Source organism: Cherax quadricarinatus, chromosome 75 (genome assembly GCF_038502225.1).
Source record: "Cherax quadricarinatus isolate ZL_2023a chromosome 75, ASM3850222v1, whole genome shotgun sequence".
NCBI classification, from domain to species: domain Eukaryota; kingdom Metazoa; phylum Arthropoda; class Malacostraca; order Decapoda; family Parastacidae; genus Cherax; species Cherax quadricarinatus.
In genome coordinates this window covers 8,589,325-8,606,365 of record NC_091366.1, presented here as the reverse complement: position 1 = coordinate 8,606,365, position 17,041 = coordinate 8,589,325, and the positions used below count along the sequence as shown (strand labels likewise).

At 39.6% G+C, this 17,041-nt stretch overlaps 1 protein-coding gene across 2 annotated transcripts; it reads left to right on the top strand.

Annotated features, from left to right (window-relative positions):
• The first annotated feature begins 4,450 nt into the window (after window positions 1-4,450).
• Ppox (protoporphyrinogen oxidase) lies at window positions 4,451-16,774 on the top strand. 2 transcript variants are annotated; one of them, XM_053780678.2, is made up of 4 exons: window positions 4,451-4,920; window positions 6,917-7,101; window positions 12,006-12,120; window positions 13,371-16,774. In XM_053780678.2, exons 1-4 carry the CDS (start codon window positions 4,801-4,803, stop codon window positions 14,469-14,471), a joined length of 1,521 nt encoding a protein of 506 aa, XP_053636653.2. In that variant the 5' UTR covers window positions 4,451-4,800; the 3' UTR covers window positions 14,472-16,774. The 2 variants fall into 2 exon arrangements, with proteins under 2 accessions (XP_053636653.2, XP_069957121.1); XM_070101020.1 differs by having other exon boundaries at window positions 4,809-5,070.
• The last annotated feature ends 267 nt before the right edge of the window (window positions 16,775-17,041 follow it).

The window sequence follows — 17,041 nt, the reverse complement described above, 5'->3', positions numbered from 1 at the left end:
AGTAGGGAAGACAGTTTTAGCAGAAGACCAGCTGATAGGATGGCTGTGATCTCTGACGTGACAGAAAAGAGTATTGTTAGTGTCGGCAAGCCTAACACTATTTTTGTGCTCCCCGAGTCTGTCAGAAAGAGATTGCCTAGTTTCTCCAAAGTATTGGAGAGGACAGGGGGAACAAGAAATGGAGTAGACACCAGGAGCATCTGTGGAGGGAGAAGAGGTATGAATGAGATTAGTGCGAAGAGTGTTAGTCTGGTGGAAAGTAAGTTTGATGTCTAAGGAATGGAGAGAGTTATTGAGATTAGGAAGACCAGAAATGTAGGGAAGGCAGAGGACAGAAGAGTTACCAGGAGTAGAGAGTTTGGGAGAGAAGAAATTACGTTTAGCACGTGAGAAGGCAGAGTCTGTGAAATAGGAAGGGTAGCCAAGATGGGAAAATGAATTATGCAGAGTGGAAATTTCTGATTGAAGGACCTGAGGATCACAAATGCGGAGGGCACGGAGAAAGAGGGAGATAACACTTTTCTTGACAGAGGAAGCACGATAAGAAAAATAGTGAATGTACATGCCACTGTGCATAGGCTTGCAGTAAACAGAAAAGGCAAAACCTGTATCTGAGAGGTGGAGATGGACATCAAGGAATTAGATTCCCATTCATCTTTAAACTTAATGGAAGGGGCAATATTAAGAGCATCAAGAAATGGTTGGAAGAGACGAGAGTCATGAGGCCATTGAGCAAAAACGTCATCTACATAGTGGAGCTAGAGTGAAGGGCGCACATCGATTGTAGGAAGAAGAACAGTCCCGAAGTATTCCATGTAAAGACTAGCAAAGACAGGAGAAAGAGGAGAGCCCATAGCGACACCAAAGGTTTGAGAATAATATTTCCCTTGGAAAGATTCACAGAGGCGGATGGATAAGATCAAGAAAGACATCAGTAGGTATAGGGAGATGAAGCCCTTCATTGGCCTTCTCTAAGAAAATCAAGGCTATATATGCCCCTATATATACCCCTCTCTCTCTTCTTTTCGTTAGTGTGACTGTAAATGGTCCAAATCGGACCGAAACGTCGTCGTAAGCTCCTCTCTTCTATGTGCGGGTTATTTGTGTTTAAACCTTAAAAATTAAAACAGCTAAGTAACTCAACTGTGTGAAAATCAGTCACAAAAAAGGAGATAGTATACCAGGAATAATGAGAACTGAGTTATTTATATTAACATTATAGAGGATTGATATTATTATTATAATAACAGGGAAGCGCTAAACCAGTAGGATTATACAGCACATGTGGGGGGGGGGATGGAAGGTATTCAGGTTCAATTCAGGGAACCGGAGCACAGATCCAATTCCCTAGATCAAGAGCCCCTCACCAGCATCAAGGAACCTCCCTTGAGGGGTAAAGAGGATCAGATCACAATAATAGTGACCCTAATGGAAATAAGTAACTGTCTGACTTTTGGGGGTTATCCTAGGTTATTTACATATATGTCACTAGGTATGATAATTGTACTTATGTGTATCTGTACCTAAATAAACTTAGTTTCTCTACGGAGACAACTTTGTTTCCCTTACTGGTCTTGTTAAAAGTGTAATGTTCAGTAGCCCTTCACAATACCTTTGCTGGTCTCCTGGATAGTCTGAGTTGGTCCTGATTGGTCTGGGTTGGTCCTGGGAAGTTTGGGTTGGTCATGGCTAGTTTGGGTTGATCCTGGGTAGGCTGTGTTGGTCCTGATTGGTCTGGGTTGGTCCTGGGAAGTTTGGGTTGGTCATGGCTAGTTTGGGTTGGTCCTGGGTAGTCTGGGTTGGTCCTGATTGGTCTCTGTTGGTCCTGGGAAGTTTGGGTTGGTCATGGCTAGTTTGGGTTGATCCTGGGTAGGCTGTGTTGGTCCTGGATAGTCTGGGTTGGTCATGGGTAGTTTGGGTTAGTCTTGGGTAGTCTGGATTGGTCCTGGGTAGTCTGGGTTGGTCATGGGTAGTTTGGGTTGGTCCTGAGTAGTTTGGGTTGGCCCTGGGTAGACTGTGTTGGTCCTAGGTAGGCTGGGTTGGTCCTGGGTATGCTGGGTTTATACTGGGTAGGCTGGAGTGGTCCTGGTTATGCTGGATTTGTCTTGGGTATGCTGGGTTGGTCCTGGGTAGGCTGGGTAGATTCTGGTAGGCTTGGTTGATCCTGGTAGGCTGGGTTGGCTCTGGGTAGTCTGGATTGGTTCTAGGTAGGCTGGGTTGGTCCTGGGTAGTCTGAGTTGGTCCTGGTAATCTGGGTTGGTCCTGGTAGTCTGGGTTAGTCCTGGGTAGTCTCGGGTGGTCCTAGGTAGGCTGGGTTGGTCTTGGGTAGTCTCGGGTGGTCCTAGGTAGGCTGGGTTGGCCTTAGGTAGGCTGGGTTGGTCCTGGGTATGATGGGTTGGTCCTAGGTAGGCTGGGTTGGTTCCAGGGTAGGCTGGGTTGGTCTTGGATAGGCTGGTTTGGTCCTGGGTAGGCTGGGTTGGTCCTGGGTATGACGGATTGGTCCTAGGTAGGTTGGGTTGGCCTTAGGTAGGCTGGGTTGGTCTTGGGTATGATGGGTTGGTCCTAGGTAGGCTGGGTTGGCCTTAGGTAGGCTGGGTTGGTCCTGGGTATGATGGGTTCGTCCTAGGTAGGCTGGGTTGGTTCCAGGGTAGGCTGGGTTGGTCTTGGATAGGCTGGTTTGGTCCTGGGTAGGCTGGGTTGGTCCTGGGTATGATGGGTTGGTCCTAGGTAGACTGGGTTGGTCTTGGGTAGGCTGGGCTGGTAAGTTTATTTAGGTAGATACACATAAACACAGTTACACAAATTGTCATACATAGTAACATATGCAGAACAACCACTGAAAAAATAGTGGAATTCCAAGCGCTTTTGTAACTTCTTACATTATCAAGAAACAGTTCCTTCAAAATGTGAGAAGTCACGAAAGCCCTTGGAATTTCACTATTTTTTCACAGTGGTTGTTCTGCATGTTGTAATATCACCTGTTTACTGTGATTTTATTGCATCATAGTAATATATGTGTAAAATACCTAGGACCCCCCCCCCCCTTCCAAAACACTCAAAGTGACTTATTTCCATTCGTGTGTGTGTGTGAGACCCAATTAATATTTACACTAATAACTCATTACATGCCCGAAATGCCCGAAATGCCTAGCCATGCTAAGCGTTCTAGTGGTACACTCTGTAATTACAATTTTACTACAAGTAAACCACACAATAACCAAATTTCTGTAAACTCAGCATTGTAATCCTTATAGAGAATAAACTTTGAATTGAATTGAGTTGTGACCTGGTGTGGACGCGTGAATGGCTCATTACTTTGTAATTTGTTCATGATTATAACCATGTATAGACGTGTAGATGATTCCTTACCTTTGTAACTTGGTTATGATTGTGACCAGATCTACCTGGAGTTCATTACCTTTGTAACTTGTTCAGCTATCAGAACTCTGGGGTACAGTCCCTGGACCCGGTGGCCTGGTGGCTAAAGCTCCCGCTTCACACACGGAGGGCCCGGGTTCGATTCCCGGCGGGTGGAAACATTTCGATACGTTTAGTTACACCTATTGTCCTGTTCACCTAGCAGCAAATAGGTACCTAGGTGTTAGTCGACTGGTGTGGGTCGCATCCTGGGGGACAAGATTAAGGACCCCAATGGAAATAAGTTAGACAGTCCTCGATGACGCACTGACTTTCTTGGGTTATCCTGGGTGGCTAACCCTCCTGGGTTAAAAATCCGAACGAAATCTTATCTTATCTACCGCCCATAAGATGGGTATGGGGTCCATAATATATTAAACTAACGTTGGGGTCCTTGATCTAACTTCTACTATAAAATGCAAGTTTATTTCAGTATGATACATTATTTATACGGAAATGAGTGACACTTGGAAGCATGCTGAAAGTCCATAGTTTTACAGAGCATTTCTGGAATTTAATGTTAATCTGTCCGAAATGCACCACATGTTAGTCATTATTTTGTGCCTAACAATATTTTATTATGTTTATAGTACAGTATCTGGATACTGCAGAAAAGAAACAAATTATTTGCATTTGTATTTGTTTCTCTTTCCATGGGGAACCTTGTATCGTTTCTAATTCCTTCTCAAATTAAGCAAACGTATTTTTCCCGGACTCCTGGGAGTCAGGGTTCAATATGGTGTAAACTTTGAGAAATGGTATAGTGATACCGACAATGGTATGGTGATATCGACTCTTTTACACAGTTCAGGACATTTATTATAGGAAACATTTCCTATAATAAATGTTCTGAACTTTTTCCACAAGCTTTGGTGGCTCTTAACAACCCAACAATAATAACCACCGGCCTCAAGGATTCTCCAAACTGTCAGATGCTGGCCTGTATCTACACGTTCTTGCTGGCCTCATGGCGCATTATAGACATATAATACGCACCACTATTAGTCAACTTCATCGACACCATGCCTAACCCTTCTAGGGTAGGGTAGGTGCCTGAGCCCGAGCCTTTAGCTCATAAGACTGTCATTCCCATTTGCCCCCTTGGGGCGGGGATGGCAGACCAGAGAGGCCTAGCTTGTGGCTAGGCCTGGGGACAGTTGGTCCCAAAGATGAGGAGGTACTCGTGCCTCCTCCCATGGGAGACTTAGGTCTCAGACACTCCCTAAAGAGGGAGCCAAGGCCGGGCCACCACTTGGAAAAGGCCCGGGCTGGGAGAATACCGGCTAATATTTAATAATAATAATAAAGTCAACTTCGTTACACTTTGGTCGAGGACACCAATGGAAAGAAGTCCCTTTGTCTGACTTTCTTTCCGGACACTGGATGGCTGGGCTCGATACGGTGACAGATGTCAGTGGCCCTATAAACCCCAACAACAACACAAGGAATATTGTTATCAGCATAAATAAAAGTATTTCTCTGCAAGAGTGCATACATAAGCGTGTATGTACACCAGGTTTACTTCAGTGCATATTTTATGGATTAATGTATTCTTGACGGGTGGTGAGCAGGTCACGTGCAGGTTAAAACTCCAACAAAATCTTAATAAAAAAAAAGCAGACACTGTCTGACTTTTTTTTGGGGTTATCCTAGGTAAGCTACATATATGCTTCTATGTATGATAATTTATGTAACTGTATTTATGTGTACCTGTGCTTGAATAAACTTGCCTACTCACACCAGTCGACTAACACCCAGGTATTGTACTGATGGGTGAACATTGACAGCAGGTGTCTTAAGGTAGCACATCCTAATGTTTCCAGCCGTACCGGGGATCGACCCCCAGACCTCATTGTAAGAGCTGAGTGCATTACCAACCCAGCTATGGAACACCTAATGGCCATGTAGTCAATAGGTTTTAATAAACCGAACAAAATATTTTCACTGGAATTCTTTGCTGACCTTGGTGTTGTGTAGCTTTCTCACTGCCTTGAATATTTGCTTTAAATTACCCTGGTTGGCAACACTCGCCTCACACGATGTGTGTCTGGGTTCAATCCTCAGCCGGGTGGAAACGTTGGGTGTGTTTTCTTACACCTGTTGTCCCTACTCACCTAGCAGTAAGTAGGCACCTGGGTGTTAGTAGACTGGTATGGGTTGCATCCTGGGGGACAAGATTGAAGGACTCCAATGGAAATAAGATAGACATTCATTGATGACTTGCTGACTTTTTGGTTATCATGGGTGGCTAACCCTCTGGGTTAAAAATCCAAACAAATCTCATCTTATAATTATTGATTTCTTAGATTTCTTTTCCATCCTCGTGTAAAAACATAAATGTAAAAAAAAAACAGTATTCATTTCTTTGTCACTAACAGTAATTTAAATATATGTACATATCTTTTTTCCTAATTTTGTTTGTATATAGCTGCGTGGAAGAAACTTTGTGGGTTTGTCTTGGATTCCCTCACAACGTTAATTTCATATTCCTTATTGGTTTTCTCTATTCCTTTTTTGATTTCTCTTTTAAAGTCATTAATATACATTGGTCAGTAAGGTGACCCTCTCCTCTTTTGATTTGCTTGTAAATATCCCCCCTCCCAAGAGATGTTTCAGTTTATTGTCCATGCATTTAGGGTTATTAATGTTTGATCTAATTTCTCTATTAGGGATATACAGTGGTACCCCGAGTTTCGGCCATAATTTGTTCCAGAAGGCTGATCGAGTGCCGTTACTGAACGAATTTGTTCCCACTAGGAATAATGTAAATTAGATTAGTCTGTTTCAGATGCCCAAAAATACACTTACAAAAGCACTTGCAATAATACACTTACATAACTGTTCGAATTGGGAGCTGTACGAAACTCGGGGTACCACTGTATATGATGCTTTGGGAAAATGTAATTTTGGCAACAATTGCTACCAACTGTTCAGCCTCATCACCCTTTAATATGCAGTGTTTTCCTTATCATGTTCAGGAATTTATGAACAAATCATATTTAATTTTTACAAGTACTGAACCTGCTAGAAAATAAATATATTAGAAAAATTTATTACAATATAAGGGGAACTATATCTGGTAAAAAAAAATAAAAGTACTGTATATACAATAGTGTACATGTAATAAAGTTGGTAGAATTACCGACAATATGTAAAGTAAAAGGACACAAGTGCAACTAATGTGACATTTATTGTGGCAACGTTTCGCTCTCCAGAAGCTTTATCAAGGTAATGGCTTGATAAAGCTCCTGGAGAGTGAAACGTTGCCACAATAAATGTCACATTAGTTGCACTTGTGTCCTTTTACTTTAAATAGTGTACATATTTATTTTTTATAAAAAATTTTTATACTGTATATAAAATACTAAAATTTCGATCATCATATTCCTTTGAATAGTCAGAATAAAAAATAATTTCTATAACATAAATGTGTTGCTTTTATAGAACTTAATATCTCTAGTAGCAACATGTTCTATTAAGAGTCTCATTAATTTTCCAGAAAGCCATCAATATGATAGCAGTTCTTGGGGGTGGTATAAGTGGTCTTGCTGCTGCCCACTACTTGAAGACTCTTGGCTCGTCATCCAGGATACTCTTACTTGAAGCCTCGAGTAGACTGGGTGGCTGGATCAACTCAGTGGAGCAAGATGGTGCAGTATATGAACTTGGGCCTCGCACTCTAAGGTCTCATTATGCCTTCATTATGATCTCTTGTAATAGTACATATAAAACTTATGTACTATACTGTATATTAATTCTTTCTTTCTTTCAACACACCGGCCGTATCCCACCGAGGCGGGGTGGCCCAAAAGGAAAAACGAAAGTTTCTCCTTTTACATTTAGTAATATATACAGGAGAAGAGGTTACTAGCCCCTTGCTCCCGGCATTTTAGTTGCCTCCTACAACACGCATGGCTTACGGAGGAAGAATTCTGTTCCACTTCCCCATGGAGGTAAGGAAATAAACAACAAGAACAAGAACTAGTAAGAAAATATTAGAAAACCCAGAGGGGTGTGTATATATATGCTTGTACATGTATGTGTAGTGTGACCTAAGTGTAAGTAGAAGTAGCAAGATATACCTGAATTATTATTATAATCAAGGGGAAGCGCTAAACCCGGAGGATTATACAGCGCCTGGGGGGGGGACGTGGAAGGCATTCAGGCTTAATTCGGGGAACTGGAGCACAGATCCAATTTCCTAAATCAAGAGCCCCTCACCAACATCAAGGAACCTTCCTTGAGGGGAGATATACCTGAAATCTTGCTTGTTTGAGACAGAAAAATGGACACCAGCAATCCTACCATCATGTAAAACAATTACAGGCTTCCGTTTTACACTCACTTGGCAGGACGGTAGTACCTCCCTGGGCGGTTGCTGTCTACCAACCTACTACCTAGGCTGTATATTAATGTTTATTACATATTAGCCAGACTAGAGTCCTGGAGGAAGGAAATACAGTGCCAGTGCTCTGAAGGAGGGGTGAGGATATTACAGTCCTGGAAGCAGGAAGTATAGTGCCTGCACTTTAAAGGATAAGTGAGGACATTGCAGTCCTGGAGGTAGAAAGTATAATATCTGCACTTTAAGGGATAGGTGAGGATATTACAATCCTGGAGGTTGCAACCCCCTCAAGGAAGGTTCCTTGATGTTGGTGAGGGGCTCTTGATTTAGGGAATTGGATCTGTGCTCCAGTTCCCCGAATTAAGCCTGAATGCCTTCCACGTCCCCCCCCAGGCGCTGTATAGTCCTCCGGGTTTAGCGCTTCCCCCTTGATTATAATAATAATAATGGAGGTTGCAAGTTCAGTGCCTACAGTTTAAAGGATAGGTGAGTATATTGCAGTCCTGGAGGTAGAAAGCACAGTACCTGCACTTTAAAGAAAGGGTAAGGATGTTACAATTCTTAAGGTAGGAGGTAGAGTGCCTACACTCTAATGTGTTTCCTCTTTTATAAGTCATCCTACCATGGTCAGAGATGGTTGGTATGATTAAAAAATTACATTATTATATTCATAGGAAAGTTTTAATTATTACTATTGTATTCAATGTGGTCACCCTAAACCCAAGTGGGTTACATAGCCTTTTTTTTTTTTTTATTAACACACTGGCTGATTCCCACCAAGGCAGGGTGGCCCGAAAAAGAAAAACTTTCACCATCATTCACTCCATCACTGTCTTGCCAGAAGAATGCTTTACACTACAGTTTTTAAACTGCAACATTAACACCCCTCCTTCAGAGTGCAGGCACTGTACTTCCCATCTCCAGGACTCAAGTCCGGCCTGCCGGTTTCCCTGAATCCCTTCATAAATGTTACTTTGCTCACACTCCAACAGCACGTCAAGTATTAAAAACCATTTGTCTCCATTCACTTCTATCAAACATGCTCACACATGCCTGCTGGAAGTCCAAGCCCCTTGCACACAAAGCCTCCTTTACCCCCTCCCTCCAACCTTTCCTAGGCCGACCCCTACCCCGCCTTCCTTCCACTACAGACTGATACACTCTTGAAGTCACTCTGTTTCGCTCCATTCTCTCTACATGTCCGAACCACCTCAACAATCCTTCCTCAGCCCTCTGGACAACAGTTTTGGTAATCCCGCACCTCCTCCTAACTTCCAAACTATGAATTCTCTGCATTATTTTCACACCACACATTGCCCTCAGACATGACATCTCCACTGCCTCCAGCCTTCTCCTCGCTGCAACATTCATCACCCATGCTTCACACCCATATAAGAGCGTTGGTAAAACTATATACTCTCATACATTCCCCTCTTTGCCTCCAAGGACAAAGTTCTTTGTCTCCACAGACTCCTAAGTGCACCACTCACCCTTTTCCCCTCATCAATTCTATGATTCACCTCATCTTTCATAGACCCATCCACTGACACGTCCACTCCCAAATATCTGAATACATTCACCTCCTCCATACTCTCTCCCTCCAATCTGATATCCAATCTTTCATCACCTAATCTTTTTGTTATCCTCATAACCTTACTCTTTCCTGTATTCACTTTTAATTTTCTTCTTTTGCACACCCTACCAAATTCATCCACCAACCTCTGCAACTTCTCTTCAGTCCAAGGGAAGGGCATCCACTCCTAAGCCCAAATAAGTTACATAACACTAAAGCAATGAGAGGTAATCAAGTAAGATCCAAGGATGTGGATTCTTAATCTACTTTCTTGGATCAAGAATCAAAAATACAAAAAGAACGTTTCATCAACATCAGGGTATTCTTCATGCAGTCTCCCAAGTCCCAGTAGTGCGGCTATTTTGAAATCATGATTTTCTGTTCTTAATAGTGTACTGACCTGCATACACACTACTACTAAAGCAGTGAGTCATTTGCATATTGCCTTCTGTTTTTTTCCTTGATTATTGCTCTTCTTTTACCCTTGTAAAGTACTTAGGTTTGTATGATACATTTGTCCATTTCCATCACCTTGACATGCAGTGGGAGGCTCATTATTTAGTTCATTCATTATTACTTCATTCTTAAATACTAATGACATTCTTCTTGTACTCCATCTACCTTTTTACTTTCACATTAGGTATCACTAAATAATGATTTAACAAATCTGTTGCTTCTCTAGAAGAATGCATATGCCAAAGTATATCCATCTGCTTTATATCTACAAGTATATAGTCTAGCAAAGTGCTGCTGTTGCACCCTATTCATATCTTGCATATTATAATCATTATTATTATTAATGTATTCATGGTTAGGTATTAAATCTGTAAGGGTAATAAAGTGCTTGGGGAATGGTAGGTAATCAGGATTGATCCAAGGAAAGGAAGAGTAACTCCAGTTCCTTCAAGCAAGAACCTTTCCAGCTTCAAGGCACTTGAACCATGGAACAGGTGGGGTTAGAACCCATGGCAAGTGAGTTGTAAACTCCAGGCCAATGTGTAAGCCACTGGGTCAGCTGGCTACAATAAAAATGTTTGCAGTCATGTTATTGTGATTTTGTGAGTCTTCAAGGGAGTTCTCTTGAAGGGAAGCAGACTAATATGTATCTGCACAGAGAGAGATGGGTTCCCAGAGATTTTGGCAAATTCAGAATTAATGAATACCATTAACTAGTGATGAGATGATAGAAAAAATAATTTGCCAATACCAGTACTCAATTTTCAGCAGATACCAATACTTTTCCTACATTTTTATTTTTAAAAATATAATAACTAGTTCCATATATAAGTTAGTTTAATATCTTTATTATGCACCCCATACCCGTGGTGTGGGTGGTAGTCTAAAGATTACAGAGGTACATAATGGGTCCAGGGACTGGGCCCCAAAGTTTTGAGAGCTGAGCAAGTTACAAAGGTAATGGACTCCAGGTATATCTGGTCACAATCATGACAAGTTACAAAGGTATTTACAGATTACAGAGGTACATAATGGGGAAGTAAATTTACTTACATGATTCATTACCTTTGTAACTTGTGACTTCATTGCCTTTGTACCTTGTTCAGCTGTCAGAACTTTGGGGCCCAGTTCTGTATATAAGGGAATGCTTTTTGCACAATGAATATTAAGACAGGAAGATTAAATAATATGCATTAAATATTAAGTAACCCTCATAGTCTTGAGGTAGAATGTTAATTTTCATATTTTTAGGCACACATGTACATTAATATTTTAAAAGTACAGTCGACCCCCGCCTAACGATCATCTCCCAACTCGACCAATTATGTAAGTGTGTTTTTATAAGTGCTTTTGTAGGTGTATTTTTGGGGGTCTGAAACGGACTAATCTAATTCACAATATTTCTTATGGGAACAAATTCGGTCTATAACGGCACCCAAACAGACTTTTGGAATGAAATAATATCGTTAGGCAGGGGTCCACTGTATTGGATAGTATTAGCTGTTTTTTTACCAATATTGACATTGTAAAAATGGCTGATACCTTCGTTACCTATACTTTGGCCCAACCCTACCATTAACCCCCTTCCCAGATGGAAGCCCTGAAATTAAAAGTACCAACATTGTCAGCATTTAAAAAAAAAAATTCTAATGGAATGATAGAGGATCTTTTTCTGAAAGTAAGGACACCAAAAATACGAAATTTGATGGAAAACTTACGGAATTACACAAGCGCAAAATTAACAATCCAAGTGCAGCTTGGTAATTTTACCCCATTTTGAGTTCTATTTTAAACCAATTCCATTGCTTAATTTGACCGAACTCTTAGCTATTTCACTAGTATGCCCATTCAACTATCAAAACTATCCTACAAAGTGTACAGAAGTCAGTAATTTGGCCAGTTTTACACAAAATTTAAAAAAAATGCAATTTAAAACCAAAGTCCAAAATAAAGACACTAGATATTCCAGGCACTGAAGCAACATTCCTGTTCATTACTCACATCCTTAAGCCTCTCCTATATAACACTTGCCCTTAGTTTTGAATTCATCATCACAAAAAAAAAAAAAAAAAAAAAAAAGATTTACTCAATTTTTTGGAAAAAAATATAACCAGGAATGATTGGTCATGGTTTATGGCATCCCAGTAATTGAATTTAAAGTTTTTTCTTTTAATAATCTTCATTGTAATGACTTTTTTTTTGTATTTTTATCAGAGCTGCAGGAAATGCTGGTGCAAACACACTTGCTTTGGCTGAAAGCTTAGGACTGAGGGAGAAAATTATCAGTATCAATTATAGCCATGCATCAACTCAAAACAGGATGATTCTGGTATAGTAGTTACAACAACTGTTTAGTTTTGACAAAATATCATATGCACATTTAAAATGTACAGTGTTTTTTTATTTTTTGTATCATATTGGCCATTTCTCTCCAGTGTAGAATGACATAGAAGGAAATATTTACATTCATTAGAAATATATTATTTTCAATATTCCTTTTGCTCAACTTATTCGCAACCTTGGCAGGTCTTACGAAATAGATATTTTGAAGTCAATAGTGCCATTGCTGCCTGCTAAAAGTATATATACAAGCTGTGTTGCCACAGTCACATGACCCATGTTCCTGTTGCAAATCTTATAGGAATTGCGAATCATACAGGAACTGCAAATCATATACAAATTGCAAATCACATAGGAATTATGAATCATAACATGTTATGTATGGTTGAGCACCATTTATTCAGCTAAATCAAGGCAGGAGGCACTTCAAGCTTACTTCATTTTTGAGCTAGAGTCAGTAAAAACTCAAAGGAAATCTTGAAAATCTGCTGGAAAATAGACAATGTTTTGCTCTGTTCTGCATCATTGTCGTGACATTTTTATTTATTCAGGATGAACTGAAACATCTAAACTTAACTACAAATTATGGGTTATCGGTAGTGTTGAATCTTGTGACATCATAACCTTTAACCTAAATCACAACCACAACCATTTCCACCACTACAACCTACCACTACCTCCCACCACTAGTGGGAGGCTGTGGTGATTGTTGCAGGTCACCTCAGGGGCAGATCCAGGGAAAGCTGGGCTCATGAGGGTTGTGTTCACCCTCCCCCCATGGGGCATGCTGAAAGATTTTTTTTTTTTTTAAGAAAATCAAGTACCAAATTGTCTGTCACAAGTATTAAATGAGTAATAAAATATTAGAACCAAACATTTACATATTGCTACAAATATTTGTAACTTTGCCTGGCAGTGTTGTGGCTGCAAGCTTACATGATTGAGAATTGGCTGTTTGGACTGGCATTGCTTCATATTCCCTATAACATTTTAGTAGATGTGGATAATGTTACTGAATGATTTGCTAAATTTGGAAATCAGAGGTTGTGAATATCAGGCCTTTGAAGCTTGAATAATAATTCAAGCCAATTATAAGTTATTTTTTTATTGTATGGATGTGGGAGCTATTACTGTCAGTATCTGGTAAGATAGCACATATAACAAAATTTACTAAAATAATTTAATACAGTATCATTTTTAATAGTACACATAATCATTGATTACTCCTGGCTTTTACAGGTTGATGGCAAACTGCACAAGCTTCCAAATAGCCTGAAAACAGTTTTTACAAAATGCTCACCATTTTCAAAACCTTTGGCTATGAGCGCTGTGAATGATTTATTTGCCAAGAAAGTTGTCAATAACGACGAGTCTCTCTTCAGCTTTGCCAGTCGTAGATTTGGTTTAGAAATTGCCAAATATGCCATCGATCCTTTAACAAGGGGAGTTTTTGCTGGGAATGCTTGCGAGCTGAGTGTGACCTCACTAGCTAGAAGATTGCATGAAGTAGAGCAGCAGTATGGCTCAGTCTTAGTGGGGCTACTGAAAGATAGGAAAAATGCAGAGAAGCCTGACCCACTCCTAAGGAAATGTGAATTAGTTATACAGGCAAGGAAGGAGAAGTGGGCTGTTTGGTCTCTATCAGGAGGTCTTGAAACTTTTGTTAAAGTTCTACAAGAAAAACTCGTGCAGGATGGTATTGAATTAAAGACCAGCACGCCTGTGAAAGGAATTAAAAAAAGTAGTAGTAAATTAGTTGTACAGACAGATGAAGAAGAAATAGAAGTTAATAAAGTTGTGTCATGTCTGCCATCTAGAAATCTAAGTTCTGTAATAAGAGCTACTAGTCCAGAACTCAGCCAACTGTTAGACACTATTCCTTATGCAACAGTAGGTGTTGTAAACCTGGAATATAAGGGTCAGGTACTTGATGAACCTGCCTTTGGTTACCTTGTGCCCTCGTCACAACCCAACAAAGTACTTGGTGTAATTTTTGATACGTGTACCTTTCCTCAAGGTGACCGAACTATACTAACAGTAATGATGGGAGGATACTGGTTCAAGTCTCTTTTTGGGGACACTCCTTCTTCTGAGGAACTTCTTGAAGTTGCTACCAGAGAAGTTAAAGAAACACTAAAAATTACCATGAAGCCAGTACACTATAAGGTAAACATCCTAAGAGACTGCATTCCACAATATGTTGTTGGGCATTCTGAAACCCAACATAATTTACGAAAGCTCATTCAGCACATGAAAATTCCACTTTGTCTTGCTGGGAACTCTTATGATGGGGTTGGAGTGAATGATGCAATTATGAGTGCTAAAAGGGCTGTTTTATGAATGTAGCAGATTCAAGATATGATAATTACATTGGCAAATTGACAAAATTATAGATACTAGCAAAGTGTCATGTGATAGCAGCTCTGCCTAGTTTTGTGTACCTAAAGTTAATTGCAACAGTAAAGACACTGTTATTAGATTTTTTGTGAATGTGTAAATAGTATATGCAGAATATCTATTTTGTTAAATATAAGCATGCACACATCATCTTGTTTCAGATATTAGAATATATGGGCATATTTGTGATATAAATGTATTTTGTCTTTTACAGTAGGACTTTCACTTGTGAAGTTATTGCATGTCTGAAAATTGTGAGTCGAGTGTTGGAAATTCAGAACCCATTTTCTTGTAAACATCCACATACTGTACTGTAATTAGAGATGCATTCCCAAGCCATAATATTCCTAATATTTACCTAATATTTGATATTCAGAACTGTTCCTTCTCACTTACAAATAGTATTAAACATTAATTAATGTATATATTAATTTAATAGAAATATGCTACAATACAGTATAGTACAGTAGTGTAGGGATGGGCAGTAACTAGACTATCTCACAAAAAGAGAGAGAGGGAAAGGTGGAAGGGGAAGGGAGAGGAAAAGTTGGAAGGCAGCAGGGAGGGAGAGGGTGTAAGCAGAATTGCTATTTACACCATCTAAACATCGCCCCCTAAAAAATGTATTTTTTATATCTACTGTTCTTGATCACTCTTAACCAAACAAATGTAAGCCCAACACATATAAATCTGAAACGAAGGGAAGGAGGAGTAGGGGTTGTCCAAAGGAGACGATAAAGGAGGTTTTTGCATGCGAGGGGCTTGGACATTCAAGAGGCGTGCACGAGTGTATTAGATAGGAGTGAATGGAGGCAAGTGGTTTGTATGGCTTGATGTATTGTTGGAATGTGAACAAGGTAACATGAAGGGACTTGAGGTAAACAGGTTACCTGGATTTGAGTCCTGGAGGTGGGAAGTGCTGTACAGTGCCTGTACCCAGAAGGAGGGCTGGGGATATTTAGGTAGCATGTTAAAAAAATATCAATACATATTATGAAAAACCATAGGCAAAGGAATATAGCTTTAACAAAATCAATATCATAGGTAGTAGGTTTGTAGACAGCAACCGTCCAGGGAGGTACTACCGTCCTGCCAAGTGAGTGTAAAACAGAAGCCTGTAATTGTTTTACACGATGGTAGGATTGCTGGTGTCTTTTTTTTCTGTCTCATACACATGCAAGATTTCAGGTACATCTTGCTACTTCTACTTACACTTAGGTCACACTACACATACATGTACAAGCATATATATACACACCCCTCTGAGTTTTCTTCTATTTTCTTTCTAGTTCTTGTTTATTTCCTCTTACCTCCACGGGGAAGTGGAACAGAATCCTTCCTCCATAAGCCATGCGTGTTGTAAGAGGCGACTAAATTGCCGGGAGCAAGGGGTTAGTAACCCCTTCTCCTGTATATATTACTAAATTTAAAAGGCGAAACTTTTGTTTTTTCTTTTGGGCCACCCCACCTCAGTGGGATGTGGCTGGTATGTTGAAAGAAAAATCAATATTAAAGCTCCAGCTCATTACCGGTACTGTATTTGCCTAATGAACTCTCTACATGCAAAATTTTAATAATTTGCTGAAAAATACCTGGTAAATAACTATTTATCAAAAATAATATTGATTATTTGTAATCATCTTAACTGCAGGTCAATGTTCATAAGTCATTAATGTATTCCAAAGTACTATGGTCATAAGAGCAGAACATCATATGTCTGAAGACCTACTGTATTAATATTTATATGTGTAGATATTTTCTTTTATATGGGTAATTATTTTAAATATTACTTATTATTATTATTCTTGTTATAGGAAACCTTTCCAGATATTCTAAAAAGAGCCAGAATAACACCTGTTGACTAAGGTGGTGACTCAGTTGATGTAATACACATAGGCCAGTTTCTAATTTACCAATATATAATATAAAAAATAGTAGAGAAAGTAATCCACAAGGAGATGTATATTTTTTGTCTGTGAACTCAGCTGGACTCATCATCCAGCCTGGTTTTCATCTGTTTCACCCTTTTTTTCTTTCTTTTTATGTTCTTAATACATGCATTTAGAATTTTTTAAGTTCCACATTTCCTGTATTTAGTAGTTCAGTCCAGTTAACATTTCAGATATTTCAGCAAATCTTATCAAAGTTAGCTGCTCTGTAACTGGGAACCATTGTAGTCTTATTTTTGACCATTAACTAGACACACAATGTTGTTAGTTAATGGTCCAAGTCAGATTGAAATGTCATCCTAAGTTTCATTCTCCTATGTACAGGTTATGTGTGTATTCACAGTATTGTGCCTTTTTAAATTTTATATTTATTTTGTATTGAATTATGTGATCACTGTTTCTTAGTCTCTCTCCTACATCATATGATTGTATAAGGCTACAGTCAGTGATCAGAACAAGATCTGAATAATACAAATGTAATAGCTGGTACGTTACTATAACCAGTGAAGAGTTATGAGAACAATTAGTTATAAAAACAATTTATTGTGCATCAAATTATGTGAT

Bases quoted from the DNA above. Each gene is read 5' to 3' on its own strand.
- Ppox (XM_053780678.2), top strand. From the start codon at position 4,801: ATGGCTGGGCTCGATACGGTGACAGATGTCAGTGGCCCTATAAACCCC. The intron at 7,102-12,005 runs GTCTCATTATGC...TATTTTTATCAG, and splicing joins CTTGGGCCTCGCACTCTAAG to AGCTGCAGGAAATGCTGGTG. The intron at 12,121-13,370 runs GTATAGTAGTTA...TGGCTTTTACAG, and splicing joins CTCAAAACAGGATGATTCTG to GTTGATGGCAAACTGCACAA.